General features: G+C 45.6%; 1 protein-coding gene across 1 annotated transcript in view; it reads right to left on the bottom strand.

Annotated features, from left to right (window-relative positions):
* Window positions 1-23,186, bottom strand: part of SEMA5A (semaphorin 5A) — a 119,620-nt gene that overhangs the window by 62,774 nt on the left and 33,660 nt on the right. Inside the window, exons 5-8 of the mRNA XM_048515374.1 lie at window positions 13,902-13,964; window positions 10,105-10,203; window positions 8,465-8,678; window positions 6,040-6,372 (exon numbers count right to left, since the gene is read on the bottom strand). Coding sequence (XP_048371331.1) covers window positions 6,040-6,372; window positions 8,465-8,678; window positions 10,105-10,203; window positions 13,902-13,964 — 709 coding nt within the window. The remainder of the gene's footprint in view (window positions 1-6,039; window positions 6,373-8,464; window positions 8,679-10,104; window positions 10,204-13,901; window positions 13,965-23,186) is intronic.

Raw genomic sequence — 23,186 nt, 5'->3', positions numbered from 1 at the left:
TCACGAAGGGCAGGAAGTAAGAGTGAGTGGTAGGGTTCATCATCCTGCTCTCAAGAAGGGAAGCTAGATTTGCACCTACTCTTGCATTAAAGTTCCCCATTAGAACAATCTCAGAGGAGGGATGACTACATTCAAGCTCCTCAATATAAATGGGTAAGTTATCCCAAATTTCACACAAGGTAGCTTTCTGAAGACCAGGAGGAACATAAACATGAACAAGGACTAGAGAGAGATCCTCCCAAAGAATTTGAACAGCCTGAGCTGTCTAAGCCGGGGTGAGGGAAGAACTTGTGCCTGGGATTGACTGTGAGACTAGGAATGCAAAGGCCACCGGAATAGCGACCAGACCTATGAACAATTTGGTTGCTGGAGAGGGCGGTACACTCTATAAGCTCATAAAAGCAAATATGATAATTATTGGCCCATGATTCCTGAAGGAGAATCATCACATCAGCCCCTCTAAGGTAGTCACAGAAGAGAGGGTTTCTGAGTTTGTTCCCCCATCCTGAAATATTCCATGATAGGATGGAGAGGCCAGCTGGAGGTTGGCATCATTCACTGTGCTCTAAGTCCATAATTCCAGGAATGTCAGGGAGGATGCAGCCATTTCTGGAGGGTAAGGCTGTTCTTGTGATAGGGTGGTTGCCAAAGGGGTCTCTACCGCATAGAGTTCTCAACCAAGATGATCTCTGGAGGGCATGAATTAGAAGGACTTATTGGTGCAACAGGACACTCAGGCTCAGAGCAGAATGCTGAGGCCTGACCCTCTAGAGCCGAGGACGAAGACTGCATTAGCTGGATGAGTTTGAAGGTAGTAGAGCCTAGATTAGCAATGACAGCTTTTTGTTCTGAACTTGGGAGGTCCTGAAACCCTGTAAAGACCTCCTCTTCCAAGGATTTGGACATATATTGGGGAGAAACATCATGATTCTCCTCACAGGTCAAAGGAGCCCCGAGGGATCTAGGTCAGTGGTGGCGAACCTATGGAACTGGTGCCAGAGGTGGCACTCAGAGCCCTCTCTGTGGGCACACGCAGAGTGGCCCTCCCACACATCTAGGCTAACCTGGGCCGCTGGGCTTGATTATTAGCATTAAACCTAAGACCTAGTTTTGTGGGAGCAGTGTAGGTATCTCTATTTAGCGCTGTTAAACGCCACTGATTTTCATGCGAGGAACTAAAGCACAATCCTTTACCTGGGAGTAAGCTCGGATGCTGGCAGTGGGGCTTGCTTCTGAGTAAACCCTCTTAGGGTCATGATTCACCAGTTGGAAGAGTTGCATGGTTGCTTCAAAGCAAAGCCACTGACTACTACCAAGCTTACTCCTGAGTAACACATGCCTTGGAGCCACCTGTTTTTTTCCTAAACTAAAATTGGTTAAATTGCCATGTTGGCACTTTGTGAGTCACGGTTAAATTGCCACGGTTAAATTGCCATGTCAAGGTTAAATTGTGAGTCAAGGTTAAATTGCCATGTTGGCACTTTGTGATAAATAAGTGGGTTTTGGGTTGCAATTTGGGCACTTGGTCTTGAAAAGGTTCGCTATCACTGATCTAGGTGAAACAATATGTCGAATGGGAGCTATAGGAAACAATATGTCGAATGGGAAGATTCTATTTCCTCAAGCTCCTTAGCCCAGGATTTGCCTGGAGGGTAAGGTGAGTTCTTCCTACTAAGCGCCCTTGTTGAGTGGAAATCTATGTCCATTTCCAGATGAGTCAACTCCACATGTGGGGGAGCACTCTCAGTGTGAGGAATGTTGCGCTGTTGCACAGCTAGTAGCGCTGGATGAGTGAATATGATTAGAAGACAGCGGAACTAGTAGATCTTCAGGCGGGGGGGAGCTAGTGTCCATATAACACTGAGTAGAGGGTCCAGAGATAAACTGGAGCAAATTCCTTTGGCCATGCAGGTTCGGGGGTAGAGTTGTTGAGGATGGAGAATTAGTTCCCAAATTGGCCGTCACTGGCAAATTATCAGAAGCAACATTCGAGGGGGATTTGACCAGATGTTGGGATTTAGCAGGTTTTTTCTATTGCAAGTTCCAAGTTCTTGGCACGATGCTATGCATTACGCTGTCTCTTCCCCAGGAGTGAACTGGCTTCTCATAACAAGCATTCATGACCTGAGACAAATGACTCTATAAGAAACTTGCAGGCCAGTTGCTTGTGGAGGATTGAAATCTAGAGCCAGATGTGGAATCTGAAGGCTTGACAATGGAAGACCTAATTCTTCTTGGTGAGCAGCAGTGGCGTAGGAGGTTAAGAGCTCGTGTATCTAATCTGGAGGAACTGGGTTTGATTCCCAGCTCTGCCGCCTGAGCTGTGGAGGCTTATCTGGGGAATTCTGCTAGCCTGTACACTCCCACACACGCCAGCTGGGTGACCTTGGGCTAAGAATCACAGCTTCGGAGCTCTCTCAGCTCCCACTCCACCTCACAGGGTGTTTGTTGTGAGGGGGAAGGGCAAGGAGATTGTAAGCCCCTTTGAGTCTCCTGCAGGAGAGAAAGGGGGGATATAAATCCAAACTCCTCCTCCTCCTCCTCCTCCTCCTCCTCCTCCTCCTCCTCCTCCTCCTCCTCCTCTTCTTCTTCTTCTTCTTCTTCTTCTTCTTCCTCTTCTTCTTCCTCTTCCTCTTCCTCTTCCTCTTCCTCTTCCTCTTCTTCTTTCTACACAAAGCAGATTTCTGGCAAGGAAGCCCGCAGTGTTCAGCCTGCTTTTAGATCCAAACTAGCAACGTGTTAAGTCAAGGAGACGAACAAAGCAAAATATAGACTTTTCTCTACTAGAATCGACCACAAGAGAAAAGCTGTGGTTCCTTCTCTAGGGAGCTAATTATATGTTACATGGTAAGGAGTGTCACAGTGCCCTGATTGGTCCTTTAAAAAAAAACAAAGCCAATTTTGGAGAAAAAAGAAGAGCTGAGAACTAGGGATATAATGGACAAGCACAGAGCAGAGTGGAGTAGTGGTTAAGGTGTTGGGCTACAGAGACGTGGTGGTAGGCGAATTTTGGCACTCAGATGTTAGTGGATTATATTTCCCATCAGCCCCCGCCAATTGGTCATGTTTCTGCAGGAGGCTGGAGTGGGAATGTAGTCCAGCAACATTATTCTGGAGTGCCAAAGGTTCGCCACCACTGGGCTAGGGTCTGGGAAACCCAAGTGCAAATCTTCGCTCTCCCATGGAAACGTGCTGTGTGGCATTGGACCAGTTACACACTTTCAGGCCCTTTCTGCATGAGCCAAAACCACCGTCCCTGGGGCGCTGTTCGCACAGCTGCCGCCGCTGCAGCACAGCAGTGCCATGATTTTCCTCCCAAAACTTGGTGCGGAAAACGCCTCTTTCCTGGACAATACACTCACGAGCAAGCTATTTGAAAGCTGCATCTTCCCACCGGGCGCCGTATCTTGGCCAGCTGATGTGGTAGGGCGCCCACTAGGGGAACAGCAGTTAGTTTAGCGAGTTTACTCACCCTTTCTCCCTGCAAAGCTCCGGAAGGAGGGAGGGACACGCTAACGCTGCCCTTTGACCCCGGGGGTCGGAGGGCAGCGTGGGCATGTCCCTCCGTCCAGAGCTTCACAGGGAGAAAAGGTAGGTAAACAAAACAAACCAGATGCGGCTCCATGCGGAGCCACCCCTGTGGCCCTCAGTGGCTTCTGAACCACCTGCACATGACCATGTGAGCAGTCCTGAGGCTCCACCGGCATAAATCAAACCCGGTTCTTCCAGATTAGAGTGCACCTGCTCTTAACCACTATGCTACTGCTGCTTCGTTGAAACAAATATTTAGAAAATGTATCTAATTGAGAGGTTACTCATACATACTGGATTCTGTTTCGTAAAACTAAGTGGAAGTCTGGAGTGATGGATTCAACAGTCACCAGTGGGTGACAAAGAAACAATTTCCAGGAGGGCCGATTAGCAGACAGAAAGGATTTAATAACACCCCTTTTGAATGGTTGCTCGTATTTTCCTGAATGAGCTGCTCATCTTAACGGAAGAACAAACATGTAATGCATAAATCAATCAGTTCAATTTGTTTTAAATTCTGATTTCCATATCTACGTGATAGGGTTGTAAATAGCAACTTACCCTTTGACAGAAATTTAATCCATTTTAGCCAGAACCAAAGCTATTAAATGAAACTAAATACTGGAGAACTATACAAAGCATTACAAATACATTCAGGAAATCCTTCCACCAGAAACAAGTACTTTGTCCCTTTCACCATTTCTGTGGTGAAATTTCTGCGTTCCACAATTAGAATACAAGCTGGGATAACGTCCAGAGTGTACATTTATCAGATTCTAACCTTTACCTGTAAGTATCTTAAGGCAAGTGACATACAGAGAGGTTTCATGTACCTTAATTAATTTAATATTAGTATTTGACTCTGTGTCTGAATGGTCTGTGGGCCATAATAAAGACTGAACTGAAGGTACTTTGTCCCAAGCACTGGGAGAACTGTTGAACAATGAACAAGAAGAAGTTGTGGCTTGAACCAAAACTACCCTTTTCTTTGGCACGCACAGACCCCTTGGGCAATGTTCAAATTAAAATATCTATAGTATTCTCTCACGGGAAGCTATATTTCTAGGTTTTGAACTTACTTTGCTCATTCCTCTCGCTTATTCATTGCTTATACTTTGTTAGAATGCAGGGGCATAATGCCCATTGGGCAAGGTGGGCAGCTGCCCAGGGCATCACCTTGTGAGGGGCATCAAAATGCTGGGTTCGTTTTTGGGTATTTTAGTGGTTTTCCATTTTTGGCCTGCAGGGGGAGCAGTTTTTAGGCTAGTGGCACCAAAATTTCAGCGTATCATCAGGAGACTGTCCTTATGCTACCCCCCCCCAGGTTTGAGTGAGGTTTGGTTCAGGGAGTCCAAAAGTTATGGACTCCCCAAAGGGGAATGCCCCCATCCCCCCCATTGTTTCCACTGGAAGCTAATAGATGGGACAGCTACAGTTTTGAGGAGGGGTTCCATATCTTTGGCTCCCTGAATTAAACTGGGTACCAAACCTGCAGAGTATCAGTAGGGCAGTCTCCCTGATGAGACCATGAAAGTGTGCCTTCATAAATGTGGCCCCCCAGCCTGCAACCCCCATTGACAGCAATGCAGAAAACTCAATGAAGAACAAAGATTGTATTGCTGTCAATGGGGTTTGCAGGCTGGGGGGGCACATTTCTGAAGGCACAGTCTCAAAACTTTCAGAGTCTCATCAGGAGAGTGCCCTGATGATACCCCCCAGGTTTGGTGCAGTTTGGTTCAGGGGGGCCAAAGTTATGGACCCTCAAAACTGTAGCCCCCATCTCCTATTTTGGTGCTGATATGTCCAAAATTTTGGTGCTGATATGTCCAAAAATGCACCCCCTGCACGCACCAATGTCCTGGTTCAAAAATTTTTTTGATTGTGGTGGAGTGGCCACCCATGGGGGGGGGGCATCCAAATCAGGTTTTGCCCAGGGCTACAGTTTGCCTCGTTATGCCCCTGTTAGAACTTGAGCAGAGTGGAATAAATGTGTCTCCTTCTCCTCCTGTTCTAGAGGTAGCCCGGGGTTGCTCATTGTGCCCGGGGGTGGGAGGAAGTGTCTGTGACTTTCACAACAATACTTCTTTCTCACCCATCTTTCTTACGTGGATGTTTTGGGAATGTGGGGGAGGGGGGATTCTGGGATGAGCCACGTGGCAATGTTTAGGTATATACTGGAGTGCAGGGGACAAAGCACTAGCTTTGGCTTCCTGACTCTCAGGCTGACACAGTTCCAATAAAGCTCTTGACACCTCCCTGAATCTTGTTTGCCGACTGGAGTAACAGACCCTTGCAGAGTTTTGGGTGCAGAACTTGCACTGTGTGCCAAGCAAACCAGTCCAAGGCTCTGCTGTTTTGCACAAGTGCCAGAAAGTGCCTACCCAGCTGCATAGGCTGTTCCTTCAGGGGATTATATCTCAAGAACCTGCAGTAGCACTTCTGTTTTCAGGATGGATGGATGGATGGATGCCTGTTCTGCAACATACAGCAGACTTGTTCCTCTAACTTATGTGGAATATTCTACAAATAAAAGTACTACATAAACTACATACATATTAGTGGTAAAGATCCCGTAGACTAAGTCCAGTTCTCGCAGGAAGAACGTACTCTGTAATTCATTGTAGTAAAATGGAATTTCTCCAGGGCGGGAACAGTTCAAGCGAGCTTTCATGAAAGTGGTCCAGGTGTCCTCCAGCAAAAACCTGCCTCCAATGTCACATTCTCCACACACTCGAGCGGCCCGGGAATAAACTATTTGTCCACAGTCATATTCCACAGCGTTCTCTCGGAAGAAGAAGTAGAAGAAGTTTCCAATGTCATAGGATGATACAAAATTTGGCTCTGAAATGCATTGGGGGGGGGGGGGAATAGGAGAAAATAACTTTAATTTGATTTTCCCCTAGAAAAGCGGGAAATATTTTTAAGCACAACACAGTAATTCAGATTTTAGGCCCAATTTTGAATTAGACGGTGCTGACTTGTGTTCAAAAGGTGGATAAAGTGGGCAGGGATAACTTTTTCTGCGTCTCCCATAAAACTTAAATGGGGGGGGGGGGTACCCATAACATGGGAAGGCAATAAATTCAGATCAAAGGAAGTGCTTTTGGAGGCAACAAATAATTACATTATGGAATTTGCCACCAGTAGAAAAAGTGATGGTCACCAGCACAGATGGCTTTAAAAGAAAATAAGACAGTTTTGTTGAGGGTAGGTCATGATGATGATTGAAGGGAATTTCCAGAGGTGGAGCAAGGGGAAACTGCACCTGGAGTGCATGTGCACACTGCGCCCCTGGGGTGCATACGCACACTGTGCCTGCCCCTCCCCCTCCACAGCCTGGTCATGCCTCTGCCACTGCTCTGTCTGAGGCATCACCCCCCCCCCCCGACCCGTTGGTGCTTCACCACTGGAAATTACCATATGCTGGGGCAGCAAACCTCTGAATGCCATCACTAGGAGGCAACATCACAGGCAGGCTTGGGCCTCTGGGCCCTGTTTGTCCCCCCCCCCCCCCCCCCCGGCTCCCCGAGAAATTAGTTTGCCACCATATGAAACAGGATGCCTGACTAGACGTATCACTGGTCTAATCTATTAGAGCACCTTACATTCATGCAAAATGGTAGGAAATGCTTGACATTTCAGAAATGTAGGGGCAGAACAAATGCTGAAAAATCTTTAAGTTACCATATGGATCTTTTTCTAAGATACATTGCTTTTATGATTTTATGCTTTAATTATGATTAATTAAAATGAACCAAAGTAGGCCTTTGGGTCTCTGTCTTCTGTCACTAGCTTAGCTAAGTCAGCAAAAGCCTTGATAAAATGCTCTTTGTTCTCAATTCTGCATGGGAATGTATGAGATTATGAACTAAATTGTTGTTTTGAGGTCTCCTTGCCCTGGCACCTTGAGTCTGCCCTTTTTCTGATACAAAGCAAAGAACAAGTGGTTAAAATGTTTAGACTCTTTGTCTAATGAACAGGGGTGAGGAACCTGCATGACTTCTCCAAGATGCTTCAGGGAATTATGCTAATTCCCATCAGCCTCTGTCAGCATGGCCAATTGGCCATGCTGGTAGGGGCTGATGGGAATTGTAGTTCCTGAACATCTGGAGAGCCGCAGGCTCCCTACCCCTGGTCTAGAAAATAGGGCAACCAGAGAACAATTCTGCTAAGGTGGGGCTGGACCTTAGTTCATCATACGACAAAGGTGACAAACTGACATTTTCCAATTAGGGCATTAATTTGCCCCCAATGTTTAGGGTAAGGGGATGATCTCCGCCTTTTAGAATGATCGATTGATGATGATTGTACTTTGGGTGTATTCTTTTTTTGCTATTCTGATGTAACTTATAAAAATAAGAACCCGCAGCCATTTTGGTGTGGCTCCTCTGAGACTATCTTGCTTGCCTGTATGTTGGCCTGAATAAAATTTTTCTTTGATTTTATTTGTTGTTGGCTTGAGCTCTTTGGGCTTATTTTCTTAAACCCGTTACCCCGCGGTAACAGAAATGTACCATCCTTGTTTGTGACCATTGGTCATCATTCTCAGCTGTGCTAAAGAACTTTTCTCTTCCACCTGTCCATACCCATATTTTCACCCTTACTATGGATGTCCGAAAACAGCCCTATTTTATCAACAATGCACTACTAGGCAGAGACTGGAGTGAGTCTGCACAGGATTGTACTGAAAATTGGCAGTTGCGTACTGACCTATGCCGAAACAAGCGCACGCAATGCCTTGGGAGTCCCCCAGACAGAGCACCAAGCATTTTCCAGGCTCACTTAGCAGATGGGTGAAGGCCTGATTTGGAGTGGGACAGGAGGGGCAGGGAACTTAAGTCATTCCACCCTGAACCACTTTGCCAATCAAAACTGGTCCTGGAAGATGCATGTGAACTGGTCTCAGGTGCATATGGAGTTTCACTGCACTCACCATTCAGCCACTTAGAGTTGTACTGAGCAGTCCGAAGAGGAGGAAGGACCCCCAAACTACGATAAATAGCAGGATCCCTTCCCGGAAAGTCCATGACGGTGGCTGCGTAGAGTTCCCCGGTATTTGTGAGGAGGGCCGTGGAATTGTGCTGAGGGCTGTATGGGCAGCGAGCCATGCCACTGATCTGATCGTGCGCCTCTTCCAAGTTACTCAGCTATCAGTAAGGAAGGAAATCAACAATTAAAATCATATTATATCACATGGAATCATATCTCACCACTCTGTCACCTGTAAGACAACACAACCCTTTTTGATGTCTGAACCCGGGGCGGGGGGGGGGGGGGGGCTGAAACTTAGAGAAGAGCCCCATTGTTGTTGTTGTTGTTAATTTGATTTGGTATGCCCAGTGGTGGGATCCAAACATTTTAGTAATAGGTTCCCATGGTGGTGGGATTCAAACTGTGGCATAGCGCCAATGGGGCTGGGTGGGGCACGACGGGGGCATGGCCGGGCATTCCAGGGCCTGGACTGTTCCTTGCAAAAGTCCTCTCTTTTGTTACTTTATATTAAAAGATCGATCTCTCAATCTCTCAATATGTACACTTTAGAGAAGTAGGAAGGAGCCGGCAGTATGGAGGGGGGCAGGCGGAGGAAGGCTCCAGGGCAACTGGCAACTGAGGAGAGACTGAACACAGACCTTAGACAGAAATAAGGGGGGAATTCTCCCTCCTCCCGCTGCCACCATACATATGAGGGATTGATTTATCTATCAATCTCTTGATCAGTGCACTTAGGGAAGCAGGAAGGCGCCAACAACATGAAGGGGGGTGAGGGGGAAGGCTAGCCATGGATGGAGGGGGGGGGGGTTTCAGGGCAAAGCTGTGCCCACTGGCAAATCTGACCCACTCTAGCAGTGAAGCAAGATTTAAATTGTACTATAAGTGGTTTTGCTTGCCCCAAAGAGAGTGGAAAGTAAAAGTGGGGCTCCAGAAAATACATCCATACAAGATGTCTTGCAGCGGCAAGCCCTGGTCTGCACTCCGCAGCAAAGATCTTGTGCATAATCGACCATGGTTTTCCATCACTGCCAAAAGCCCGACTTTACACCATGACCTTTCAGTGCTAACAAAAGCAGGCCAGTGAGTGAGTGTCGTCTGAGCATTCTGCAGATCTGGCAACAATCAGAAACAATGCCAAACAATGGTGGGCCAGACGACTTTATCAGTGTATTGTCGAAGGCTTTCACGGCCAGAATCACTGGGGTGCTGTGTGGTTTCCGGGCTGTATGGCCGTGTTCTAGCAATATTCTCTCCTGACGTTTCGCCTGCATCTGTGGCTGGCATCTTCTGAAGATCCTCTGAAGATGCCAGCCACAGATGCAGGCAAAACGTCAGGAGAGAATACTGCTAGAACACGGCCATACAGCCCGGAAACCACACAGCACCCCAGACTTTATCAGTATTATACTAATACATTTATCAAGCTTTCCTCCAAATAATCTTGGCAATTATATTTTGGTGAAAATGCTGAGAAATTCCTGTTCTACATCTGTTGTGTGTGCACATATAAAGACAAACAGTAGCCCCCCCCCCCCCAGCGATCAGCTTAACTCAGTAACACAACTGTGCCCACACGCTTACCGTCCGATTGGTGCAAATGGGTGTAAAAGCATTTGTTCCACACACAAACAGGCGGTCTCCACCAACAAGGAGAACACGAATATAATTCTGGCATTCTTCCTGCCATAGAAAGGGAGAACAAAAAAACCCATCCGTTTCAAACTCATCAACATAAGAAGAAGAAGAAGAGTAGATTTTGGATTTCTCTCCTGCAGGAGACTCAAAGGGGCTGACAATCTCCTTGCCCTTCCCCCCTCACAACAAACAGGTGAGGCATTAGCAGCATATGCTGACTGAAATCTGCTCTGCTCTTCAGTATTCTCCTTGCAGTGTGTGACTGTACATGAAAAAACAGGATAAACCATCTCCATTATATTTACTAGCTTGAGCAAACAGATTAAATGTATAGCTAACTCTTAATGACAGCAAAGGAATCCATCAATCCTTTTGGCAACGTTTCCCCGCATCAGTCGTCTTCAACAATACATTTCCCCGCATCAGTTTATTTGCTGGTAATGCAGCTGCCAGACCAATTACAGCAGATCACTGCACAGTAAAAACACGGCTTTTCTAAAAAATAAATTTTGTCCCACCTACCAGGTCCTCTTCTTAATTCTCTAGGGTACAACAACGTCAATTGCTTGAGCTCTTTAAATATTTACATTTTAGGGCTGTGTTTTGTAATCCCCCACTCTTCTTCCGTAAGCTTGTTGCCTGAAGATTTACCATTCCCATGGGCTACATTAAATCAACAAATCCCACTGTGAAAATTGTGTAACTTCACCATGGCAGAGAAAACACATGAAAATATCCCTTATCTCAATCATGGCTGGTATGGTGATACTCACGTATTAGAAAAAAGAATGCCCCACCTGAAACGGAGGCTGCCTTGTCACGTTATGAAGATAACACCACTTCAAAAATGTACATGACCCCTCAGACTCTGAATGCTCAGAAGGTCAGGATCAATCCTCTGTTATTACCAAGGTCAAGGTGCCTGTTTGTAAGAGCTGCGCCACAACTCCAAGCAACCTTCTCATGGTTCCTTTTGGAGAATGAAGAGCTGCTATGCTGATAGTTTGGCAACCGCCAAATTAATTTATATTTAGATAAAGTGTTAAGGCTGCCCTGGAGTTCTTCCAGAAGTATAATTGCTCTACAGACTGCGGAGTCAGTTCCCCAGGAAGAGCTATAGAGGCTGGGAGAAATGGAAGTCTTAGGTCGATTCCACACTTGTGTTATCAACCTAAGTTCAAGCTGCATTCGACCTAAGTGCTCCACACAACCACTGGGATCGACATGGTTTTGTACCAGCTTCGCCCCGTGTAACGGTCAAATTTCCGACTCCAGTTGGGAATTACTACTTTTTCAGGGAACCACGCTCGAACTCAGCTCAATTCCAGTAAAGTGCGGAATCTCTGGTGCCAGGAATCTCCCATTCAGCCAATCACAGCTGAGTGTTTCGGGCATGCGTACAGCTGGCCAATCAAAAAACGCCACCTTCTTCGTCCCTCCATTCCTGTGGCAGTTTTTTTTATAACGTGTGTGGGGATAGACGGAACATGGCTGTAGAACAGCAACCAATTGGAACGGAGCGGTGAAGAGGCACAGGATGATTTCGCCCTCCGAGCTGGGTTCAAGCTGGTTGCAGTGGGGAACAGCAATGGCTTTGACCTAGGTCAGTACCCTTCTAAGGGTACCCTTCTAAGGGAACTGGGTTGAACCTATTTTACTCGTAAAAGTCTTGAGATCGCCCTTTAGAGCAGCAGCTATTGGTTAACAGCTTGAGGTAGGGAACCTGCGGCTCTCCAGATGTTCAGGAACTACAATTCCCATCAGCCCCTACCAGCATGGCCAATTGGCCATGCTGACAGAGGCTGATGGGAATTGCAGTTCCTGAACATCTGGAGAGCCGCAGGTTCCCTACCCCTGTTCTACAGGATTTCAATTTGTGCTGGGAGAAACTGATTGACAGTGGCCTGTAAAGATGGTTAAACTGAGGACTGAGAGGGATGGAATTCCTGTTGGTTTTTTAAACAAAAATCCTGTCAGGGGAATTAAAATATAAATGCTGCCACCAGAAACTGAAGTGAAAACTATAACTTATAGAGAGGCTTTTGAAAGTTTAAACACAAAACTAGATTTTATTTTGCAAATTTCTCTTCTGAGGTTGTTGCTACAGAGAGGTACTTAAGCGTTAGTGGTTTCTTTAGGCAGACATTTCTTAGCGGTTCCAGAGCAATTGCAGGTTCACCTAAACAGCTGTTTCAGTTACAAGATTTTGCTTCACTTAGATGGTTGTTTCAGTTTGCTTCACGTGTAGGTGTCTCTATTCAGGGTAAACCTTATTAACACGGTTCTGAACACTTTCCTAAAACTCCCACCCTTAACTCCAAAGGGAACTCACACTGGCTTGGGACAGAGTAAGCTCTGGGGTTCCACTAAACCCACTCTTAATTCTGCCAGTTAAGCTAAACACACCCTCATGGGCCCAAAGGTGCCAGTATCTGGGTGTGGTCTCCTTGTGAGACACTAGCCAAGCACTCTGTGTGGGCTTCAGAGCATTCCTGTGAGATCACTTTCCATCTTGTTTCCCACCAACCAGGCCTACTAGCCTCTTGTGGAAACAAGGCTGTTTCCTCTCGGTCTAAGATCTCTGTGAGAATACAGGCCCCCTTAGCTGTTCCTTCCTTTGTCTCTGGCTCTTTCTGCCCATAGACACAATCTCCCCTGACTGGATCTGAAAACTGACAGGATTTGTGTGTCACACAAGCTCTCGAGCTGCTTTCGAGACTCTGACAATCTCCCTATCTCTCTTCCTGACCGGCTCTTCCTGCTTTTATATCAGCGTGCACACCCATTCTGTGACTCCTGGCTACTGCATTTCAGGTGGCGCTCTGGTTAACACTTTGGTGCTCTTGCTCTGGCTAACTGCACCTTTTAAAGCAGTGGAGCAGCAGTGGCGTAGGAGGTTAAGAGCTCGTGTATCTAATCTGGAGGAACCGGGTTTGATTCCCAGCTCTGCCACCTGCGCTGTGGAGGCTTATCTGGGGAATTCAGATTAGCCTGGACACTCCCACACACGCCAGCTGGGTGACCTTGGGCTAGTCACAGCTTCTTGGAGCTCTCTCAGCCCCACCTACCTCCCGGGATGTTTGTTGTGAGGGGGGAAGGGCAAGGAGATTGTAAGCCCCTTTGAGTCTCCTGCAGGAGAGAAAGGGGGGATATAAATCCAAACCCTTCTTCTTCTTCTTAAAACTAACCTTATAAAAGCCTAATCCATCACAGTCAGCATGACTGAGAACAAGCAACTCCTCATGTTTTCCCCTCTAAAAATACCATCTGAAATTGGGAAACATGGATTCCAAAACCAGAATTACTTCCAGATAATGTCTAATGCCCATAACTCCAATCGGAGCAGAAAACCACAATTCATGTACAATTCTGCAAGTCCTAGTTCTGACTTCACAACCATTAGGGTTCTTAAAACGCTTTTCGAGATGGCGCCTCCCATCTTTTTGGAGTTGTGTGAGTTCTATAAGTCCTTAAGAGCAATTACTAGAGGCAACAGAATCACCCTATGTGACTTAACCCATATAACACCCCCTACAAAAATCTCACCCAATAATGAACTCCAAAAGCCGTGCAGGCAGGAGAAAAATAATCCGGATCTGTTTCTCCCTTGCGCTTATGCTTGCAGTCCTACACACACTTCCCCTGAAGCAGGTTTTCTTGAACTCAGCACAGCTTATTTCGAAGTACAAACCTGAGATTGAACCAGTTCCAATTTCTCATGCAGATTTGGCACATCTACTCACCTTTGATTTGCCTTTACTGTAGCATGCTTTTTTGGTAGCTTCGTCACATTGCCATTCCACACCCTAAAGCATTAAAAAAAACAAACCAAACATTATTAATGGGCAAAGGGAAGTAAATCCACAGGTAATGTAACAAAGAGATCATCAGGTGTCAATGAAATCAGAACACAGCAGTGGCGTAAGAAGTTAAGAGCTCGTGTATCTAATCTGGAGGAATTGGGTTTGATTCCCAGCTCTGCCGCCTGAGCTGTGGAGGCTTATCTGGGGAATTCAGATTAGCCTGGACACTCCCACACACGCCAGCTGGGTGACCTTGGGCTAGTCACAGCTTCTCGGAGCTCTCTCAGCCCCACCTACCTCACAGGGTGTTTGTTGTGAGGGGGGAAGGGCAAGGAGATTGTAAGCCCCTTTGAGTCTCCTGCAGGAGAGAAAGGGGGGATAGAAATCCAAACAACTCCTCCTCCTCCTCCTCCTCCTCCTTCTTCTTCTTCTTAAGAACATAAGAACAAGCCAGCTGGATCAGACCAGAGTCCATCTAGTCCAGCACTCTGCTACTCGCAGTGGCCCACCAGGTGCCTTTGGGAGCTCACATGCAGGATGTGAAAGCAATGGCCTTCTGCGGCTGTTGCTGCCGAGCACCTTCTCCTTCTCCTTCTCCTTCTCCTTCTCCTTCTCCTTCTTCTTCTTCCCCCTAGTTTGAAATTATTTAACTGAAAAAGCTTTCATGGCTGAAATCAACTGCCCTGTGGGTTTTCCAGGTATCATGTGGGGTTTTCGGGGTAAGACATGTTTCTCTCTGTGGCTCTGTTCCACAGAGAGAAACACATCTTACTGTGATATACCTTTGAAGATGCCAGCCATAGATATGGGCAAAATGTTAGAAGCTAAAACTACCAGACCACAGCCACACAGCCTGGAAAACCCACAACACTCCAACTGTAAATGCTTTGCATGTTTTTCCACGTTCTAGTTAAGCATGATGATATCTATGAGTTTTGTTGTGGTTATGGACCACCTTGAGAACATGCGAAAGGCCGTGGGAACAGTTGGGTGACTGCCAAAGTAAAGTCTGCAACCCTGTGGCTCAAAAAGAACCAAAAACGGGATGGACAATTCTTTAGAACAAAATGCCAGCATGAACACATCTACCATCTTGGCTGCCGCCAGTGAGAGACATCTTTAAAATCTGGAGTGGACCATGACACAGAGTGTAGGAACTAACATAGTACAAAGTGTAGGCAAGTCACAGTTGACTTGTGGCAACCCAGTAGGGTTTTCGAGGCAAAAGATGTTCAGAGGAGGCAATGATACGGCCCATATGACCCACTCGCATCAAGATCCTGCCTGCAGTGTTCTTGGCCAATGGTGGAGAACCTTTGGCACTCCAGATGTTATGGACTACAATTCCCATCAGCCCCTTCCATGCTGGAAGGGGCTGGTGGGAATTGTAGTCCATAACATCTGGAGTGCCAAAGGTTCGCCACCACGGTTCTAGGCCAATTGAAATTTTTGAGCACTTCTCAAGGGCAGCCATATGTAGAGCTTGTTGCAGTAATCTAATCTGGAAGTAACCAGGGTATGCAATACAGTGGCCCGATTGTTTCTTCCCAGGAATGGTGGTAGCTGTCTTGACTTAGGCTGCCTCAGGCCAGGGGTTTCGTATTACAGCACGGAGCTGTGCCTGGAGAGAAGCTGGGAGCCGAGACCCAGTAACAAAAGTCCGCAATCCAAGAAAGCCAAGTCAAGAGTCTAAGAGCAGCACAGGGATTATCAGTAGGGTCTATAAAATTATGCCTGGGGTAGAAAATGTTGACAGAGAGAAATTTTTCTCTCTTTCTCACAATACCAGAACCAGGGGGCATTCATTGAAAATGCTGGGGGGAGGAATTAGGACTAATAAAAGGAAACACTTCTTCACGCAACGTGTGATGGGTGTTTGGAATATGCTGCCACAGGAGGTGGTGATGGCCACTCACCTGGATAGCTTTAAAAGGAGCTTGGACAGATTTATGGAGGAGAAGTCGATCTCTGGCCACCAATCTTGATCCTCCTTGATCAGAGATTGCAAATGCCTTAGCAGACCAGGTGCTCGGGTGCAGCGCAGAGAGCCATTTAAGCACCCAGCCTCCTGCACGTGAGTCTCCCAAAGGCAGCACCCTTGGTGTTGGAGCCCACTTTCACTAGTAGCAGGAAGCGCTGGACTAGATGGACTCTGGTCTGATCCAGCAGGCTAGTTCTTATGTTCTTAGTACTGCAAGGCAGGTCTGTCATGCCACAGTTCCAGACACCGAGAAGGGTTAGAGTTCCACAGAAACTCGACACAGTGAAAAACTGCATTGCAGCAACCACGCCGCTTAGTTGCATCCAGGCAGGTATGTTCCGCAACCCTGCCCATTATAGGTTTTCCCAGGAGCCCAGCACCAACCCTGTGAGGAATCTGATTCTTCCTACTGAAGGAGAGGCCTCCTGTGAGCCAGAAATCCCACACTTTGCCTTTTAGCTTGTAGCAGTTCTCTACATCAATGCCTCTATTGGTGAATGGGCTCAGGTGAGCTACTTGCCTTAGGCACCTCACCTGGGGCAGGGTTGGGGGCAGTGATGGGATCCAAAATTTTTTTTGTAACAGGTTCCCAGGGTGGTGGAATTCAAGAAACAATTAGGCTGATAGCCAATGGGAGCTGGGCGGGGAGCCTGACAGGGGCAGCCAGACGTTCCGAAGTGAGGGCATTAATAATTTCTCTGTTACTGTAAAAAACTCTTACTGTAAAAAAAGTTCCTAATTTCCAGCTGGTATCTTTCTGTCCATAATTTAAACTCATTATAGCAAGAGTCCTATAAGTCTGCTGCCAACCAAGAGAACGCTACTTCTCTCCTAATTGGCTGCCTGTCAAATGCCCAATACTCCAAATACTTAATTTTGTTTCTAGAAATACAAAGAAGGATACTTTCCTGAAACAAAGGAACTTTACCATGGCTCCAAGCCATGTTTTTCAAACAGCCCAGCATTTATATGAGAGGTATCCCGTTTTCTACCAGCTATGCATTACATAGGAAACAATATAGGACTTCCTTGATTTTTTGGACCTAATGGGAATTCTACTTGAAGAAAACCAGACCAGATTAGCCAACCCCTCTCGGCACACACCAATAATTATTAACCCACTCTCAGAGACTGGTGAGAACCTGCTGGATCCCTTTCAGTTTGGGGGAAAAGCGAGAGCTTCTGTGGCTGAGACTTTAGGCTTGCCCGCTGTTGCGCCAAATCACCTCCAGGGCTGGGTGTCAAACTCATTTCCAGATGTTGCTGGACTACAGTTCCCATCATCCCACAACGCATAATTTTGTGAAGGGGATGATGGGAATTGTAGTCCATAACATCTGGAGGGCCGCGAGTTTGACACCTATGCTCCAGGGGCTCTGGCTGCTCTGGGCTCAGCCCGTTGGTTCTCTGGCTGACCTGAGCTTTCCTGGCCCTATTCTTTCCCGGAGGACTCTTCACACCCCAAGGGGCAGCCCTCAACCAGTCAAAGCTAGTAAAAAAGAGGCAGCTGCAGCCACAGAGAGAAGAGAAGAGAAGAGAGAAGAAGAGAGAGAGAGAGAGAGAGAAGAGAAGAAGAGAAGAAGAGAGAAGAAAGAGAGAAGAGAAGAGGAGGAGGGAGGGAGGGAGGAGGAGTTTGGATTTACATCCCCCCCTTTCTCTCCTGCAGGAGACTCAAAGGAGCTTACAATCTCCTTGCCCTTCCCCCCTCACAACAAACACCCTATTGAGGTAGGTGGGGCTGAGAGAGCTCTAGAAGCTGTGACTAGCCCAAGGTCACCCAGCTGGCGTGCATTGGGAGTGCACAGGCTAATCTGAATTCCCCAGATAAGCCTCCACAGCTCAGGTGGCAGAGCTGGGAATCAAACCCGGTTCCTCCAGATTAGATACACGAGCTCTTAACCTCCTACGCCACTGCTGCCCCACCCAATGCAGAATTGTGACCTCACTCTATTTCCAAGGGTCCTTCACCTTGATGAATGCAGGGATTAAGCCGGAGTGGAGGTCATCAATTCTTTGCCTTTTGATGGACCAGTTTCCATGGAGACGTCCCTGACAAGCCCTGCTGCCAGTTGAGGCTCAGGCAAGACAGCGGAGAGACGCGCTTTTGCTTTCTAAGCATGATCTGCTTATCCGTAGAAAGTTTTCACCTGACTGTAGCAGAAACCCAAGGGAGCCCAGAGCAATTGACTGTGCAGGTGCATCAGCAACCTTATGGCAGGCAGTGAAATGAGAGCCAAAGGCTACTAAGTTATTCTTTTGTTAAATATTTATATCATCTTTTTAAAAAGAGTAAAACTTGAGAATTATATACTTCTGCCTATTTTTTTGGGGGGGGAGTATACTACAGCACGGAGTATACTACAGCTGGTTAGAGTAATATTCATGGAATTTTTGTCTTATCTCATTTTGCTTGTTGATGGGTTTATTCCCATTCTTAATGGAGGTTATAACTCTAGAGTTTTTAGCTTCTTTTATTTTGGCAGCTAACCATGTCCCTGGTTTGTTGGCATTGGTAAAATAATTCTGTTTTATGAGTCTTAAATTCATAATTAAACCCATTCTATTATGTTCTTCCAGTTGTTCCTTTATAATTCTCAACTTACATAGAATTTTCTTATTTATACTATTCTTTTGAAAAAAAATTTCTAGGTCTCTTAATTCCACCTTAAGTTTCTCTTCTTTTATGTCCCTCTGTTTGTGATATCTAATTTCTTGACAGATAAGGAAACCTCGCATCACTGCCTTACTGGCATCCCACAGTATAGCTGTTTTTATACTGGTTTGGTTATTAAGTTTCCAATATTCTTTCAGTGTTTTAAATCCCAAATCCACAACCTCTTTTTTTCTTTAATAACCAGTCTTTCACTTTCCACTTTTTCGTTCAGACCAATCTCAAATTTTAGAGGGTTTGTGGTCAGATTTCTTTTGGTAAGATTGATATATCTTTCATGTATGTATTTAAAGAATTTGAAGCTCGTACCATATCCAACCTAGTATGTAATTTATGATGATGAGAAAAGAAGTATAGTCTCTTGCTTTCCCATATTTTGTTCTCCAAACATCACTTAGCTTAAGGCAACCTATCAGATGAAAGAATGGTGGGGGTAGTTTATTAAATTTTTTCTGATGTTTTTTGCTGTTGTTTTTACATTCTTTCTTGTCCAAATCCAGAAAAACAATACCACTAAAGTCTCCTAATTATATTATATTTGAGTAGGTATCTTCTAATAATTTGTTTAATAGGTTAATATAGTAAATTTATTTTTCTTTATTCTCATTTGGTGCATATAAACCTACTATCAAAAGTTTTTCATCTCCTAAGTGTATTTCTAATTCCCAATATTCTCCCATAATTTTCAGAAAATAATCAACTTTGGGTTCAAGTAACTCTTAGCATATATCCCTGCTCCTCTTCTCCTTCTTTTTACAAGCTGAATAGAATAGGTTCCCTATGCTGGCATTTTTAAAGAATTTTGCATCACTCTCTTTAATGCGTGTCTCCCGTAAACAGATTACATCACATTTGTTGTCTTTTTATATTATGAAAACATTCTCATGTCTTTCTAGAGTTGTTTAAACCATTTAAATTATTTACAAATACTTCAGAAGACATGTTACTATTTTAAAATTAAATAATCATTATTTTTACCAATCTTATTCAGCGTTTGATCTCCAATTGCTTTGTGTTGCATGCTAGGAAATCTTGAGCTGTTGGCACTGAGTTGAGTAGATATTTCTTCCCTTTGAAGTCCAGCGATAAACCTTCTGAAATAGCCCACCTTCTGAAATAGCACATCAGTCAAAAATTTATAGTCTTTTCTTCTCCATAGTATTTGCACTGGTATCTCCTTCAATATAATCAGCTCACATCCCTCTAGTTCTAATTTGTTGTGGGAGTGTAGCGTAGAATCTTATCCGTCATAATCTTCCTTAGAAAGTTAATAATGATATATCTAGGTAGTTTTTCTCCTTGACTTGTCTAGTGTTCATTCTGTATATATTTTTCCTATTCTTGAAATGTGTTTTCCTCAGGGATATTCCACATTTGAGCCAATAAAGGTGCAATTCTCTGGGGTAGCATTTCTTCTTTATTTTATCTCAGTCCTCTTATACGTAGCACATTTTCCTTCTGCTTCAATTCCATCCACATTAAAGTTTCGTTTTGGATATCCATTTGCTTCTGCATGTCTTTAAATTTATCTCCTAGTTCATCCAGTTGTTCTATAGTTTCTCTTGCAATTTCTTTTATTTGTTTAATTGAGTTCTCTATACGCTTAATTTGTGCAATTTCTTTTCTCATTTCTGCAAGTTCTGAGTCCAATTTATTAAATCTTTCTTTTGTATCTGTTTCCAGCCTATCCAGTCTTTCTTTTGTATCTTTTTGAAGAGCTGTAGTCAGTCATCAGAAATTAGTCAGTTGTTCCAATTTCTGGCAGTCAGTAGACATTTTCTCTGGCGTTTTAATATTACTGGTTATATTGGTTATATTTATTTTGTTTTTCCTTGTTGCCATAGAATTGCAGAATGTTTAATAAGTACCAGAGTCTTTCTTTCCTTTTCCTTTTCCTTTCAGTCGTTGAGTAGTTCGTTAAGGTTCTCCCACTCTTGTCTCTTTGAACAGGGACAAATGTCTTGTTCCATTTATCTAGTAATATTTTATTGATATGTTTTCTTGTTCCGGTTCATTTCAGCGCCTTGGTTGAATACATCATTAAGAGCCGACCACTCTATACTTTCCTTTCTATTGGTTTCCTTCTCTTTCTCCTTCCTGGGTTAAGTTCACGGGGAACCGCTCTAGTCACACTGCTTCTCTTTTTTAAGATGAACTCTTCAGTCTCTGCTCATTTTATTTTCAGTCGTCTTACTTCAATTCTTTCTTTCTTTTTGTCTTCCTGTTCAGCCGCTGGAAAACAAACGAGTTTGCCAATGAGGGTGGGGAAAACATGCCCGCCAATCAGAAGCCTCTCAGGAGTTGTCTTCAACTACCACCACTTCTTCCCCACCCCATCCCGCCGCTTTCTGCTCGCTGTGACAGAAAGGTAAGTATCCAAAAGGAATGCCTTAGCCATCTTACTGGATGGTCACTCCGACTTCTATTTTATTGATTCTGTTTGGTTTACTTGAAGTATATTGAACCTGCAGTGGGTGCTGTTCGAGCTGCTTCCTCTCCGAGGGATCACTGGGTCATTGCGTCTTTTCCCCCCCTTCCCTTTCTGCGGTTTGCTTCAAGGTAAGAGTAGCCGGGTCTGGATCGCAACTCTTTAACGCTTCTTCTTAACCCCTCTTCTACTTTGAGGATTCTTTTCTTGGGGTTAGAATTGCTGATTTTCCTTGAGGGATTTAACTCCGAAATGGCACAGGTGCGCTGCAGGCAGGCAGGACGTGGTCAGGTCCAGTCTTGCAGGACAGAACAGGTGGCAGACAAAAGCACAGTCAGAAGGCAGTCCAATGGGTCAAGGCAGGCAGCAGACAAAGGCGTAGTCACAGGTCAGTCCAACAGGTCACAGCACAAGAGATCAGGCAAATAGGCTGGAGATCAGCAGTAGACCAGGCACACAGAAGCAACAGGAAATACACTTGTTGCACCCTGGCAGAAGCAAGCTCACAGCAAGGCTTATATAGAGAGCCTTGTTCAAGGGGCTAGGATTCTGCAAGGAGTTAATCAGATGCAGAGACTTCTAATCTCCCATACATTGGTGCCAAACACACTCCTTCTGTGCCTCTGCAGTAGCAGCCTCTGCTTCTGCCTCCTATGCACAGCTGGCTTATCACTGGGTTCCCTAAGAGGATCTGCAGGCTCCTCCACCTGTATGTCATCAGGCAGGGAAGGGCTGGGAGTTGCCTCTGCTGGCTGGTCTTCCTTGGGAGCAGTCTCCTCTGGCTGCACTGTGTCCTCAGGTTCTGCCTCAGAGTCCTCCGTGTCCTGGTAAGAACCCAGTGGCTGACTCATGACAGGAGGACTCTGGCTTGCTCGGTCACCCACCGGAAGTCTCTGCAACAGTTATCTCTCAATTAGATCACAGCAACTCTACAAAAGATTTCTATGAAACTCTACAAAAAAAATCGCTCTACGAAAGATTTCCCTTGAGCCTGATTTGGAAACTCCAGCTGGTCCAAAATGCTGCAGCACAGGTTCTTATCAGGACCCCACGGTATGTACATATACAACCAGTGCTATGTCAGCTGCTTTGGTTCAAGATGGAGTACTGAGTTAGGTTTAAGGTTTTGGTGTTAACCTTCAAAGCTTTAAATGGACTGGGCCCTGCGTATCTATGGGACTGCCTCTTCTGCTATGTCCCTTGAAGGCCCCTACTTGGCAAGTGAAAATCTGTTGGTGATCCCCGGCCAAAGGGAAATCCGGTTTGTCTCAACTAGGGCCAGGTCCTTTTCAGTCCTGCCCCCCACCTGGTGGAACACCCTGTTGAGAAGAAGAAGAAGAAGAAGAGTTTGGATTTATATCCCCCCTTTCTCTCCTGTAGGAGACTCAAGAGGCCACCGTCTCCCTTGCCCTTCCCCCCTCACAACAAACACCCTGTGAGGTAGGTGGGGCTGAGAGAGCTCCGAGAAGCTGTGACTAGCCCAAGGTCACCCAGCTGGCATGTGTGGGAGTGCCCAGGCTAATCTGAATTCCCCAGATCAGCCTCCACAGCTCAGGCGGCAGAGCTGGGAATCAAACCCGGTTCCTCCAGATTAGATACACGAGCTCTTAACCTCCTACGCCACTGCTGCTCCAGACTTCTGCGGGATTCAATTCAATTCCGCAGGGCCTGAAAGACAGAGCTGTTCCAGGCACACGGTTAAGGCAACTATGGTGTTACATTTTCAGCCCCCTCCCCTTCCTCCTTCCTTGTGTTCCTTCCTTTCCCCTCCCCCTTCTCTTCCCTCTTCTCTCATTAAAGACAAAAGTCGTTCCACTTCCCTCCCCCCCTCAATCTGCCAATCCTTCTGCAGGGGTAACACCAAAAATTAATGCTCTCACGGTAGAGAGAGGGATTAGGCATCTAAGGTCTGACTGCTGGAATTGTGTAAATTTATTGTTTTAGAGCTGCAGATACATTTTAATGAAGGATTTTACTGTATTTACTGTTGATTTATATTGTTTTAATTATGGTTTTATTATTGAGTTATATTGGTTTAGCAATGGTTGCAAGTCGCCCTGAAACTTCCGGGGTGTCAGGCTCTCGAACGTGGAAATAACAGAGACCGTAGGAAAGTCCTAAAGCAGTTTATTTCTAACAATGCGT

Source organism: Sphaerodactylus townsendi, linkage group LG14 (assembly GCF_021028975.2).
Source record: "Sphaerodactylus townsendi isolate TG3544 linkage group LG14, MPM_Stown_v2.3, whole genome shotgun sequence".
Taxonomy (NCBI): Eukaryota; Metazoa; Chordata; class Lepidosauria; order Squamata; family Sphaerodactylidae; genus Sphaerodactylus; species Sphaerodactylus townsendi.
This window is presented reverse-complemented; position numbering and strand designations above follow the sequence as displayed.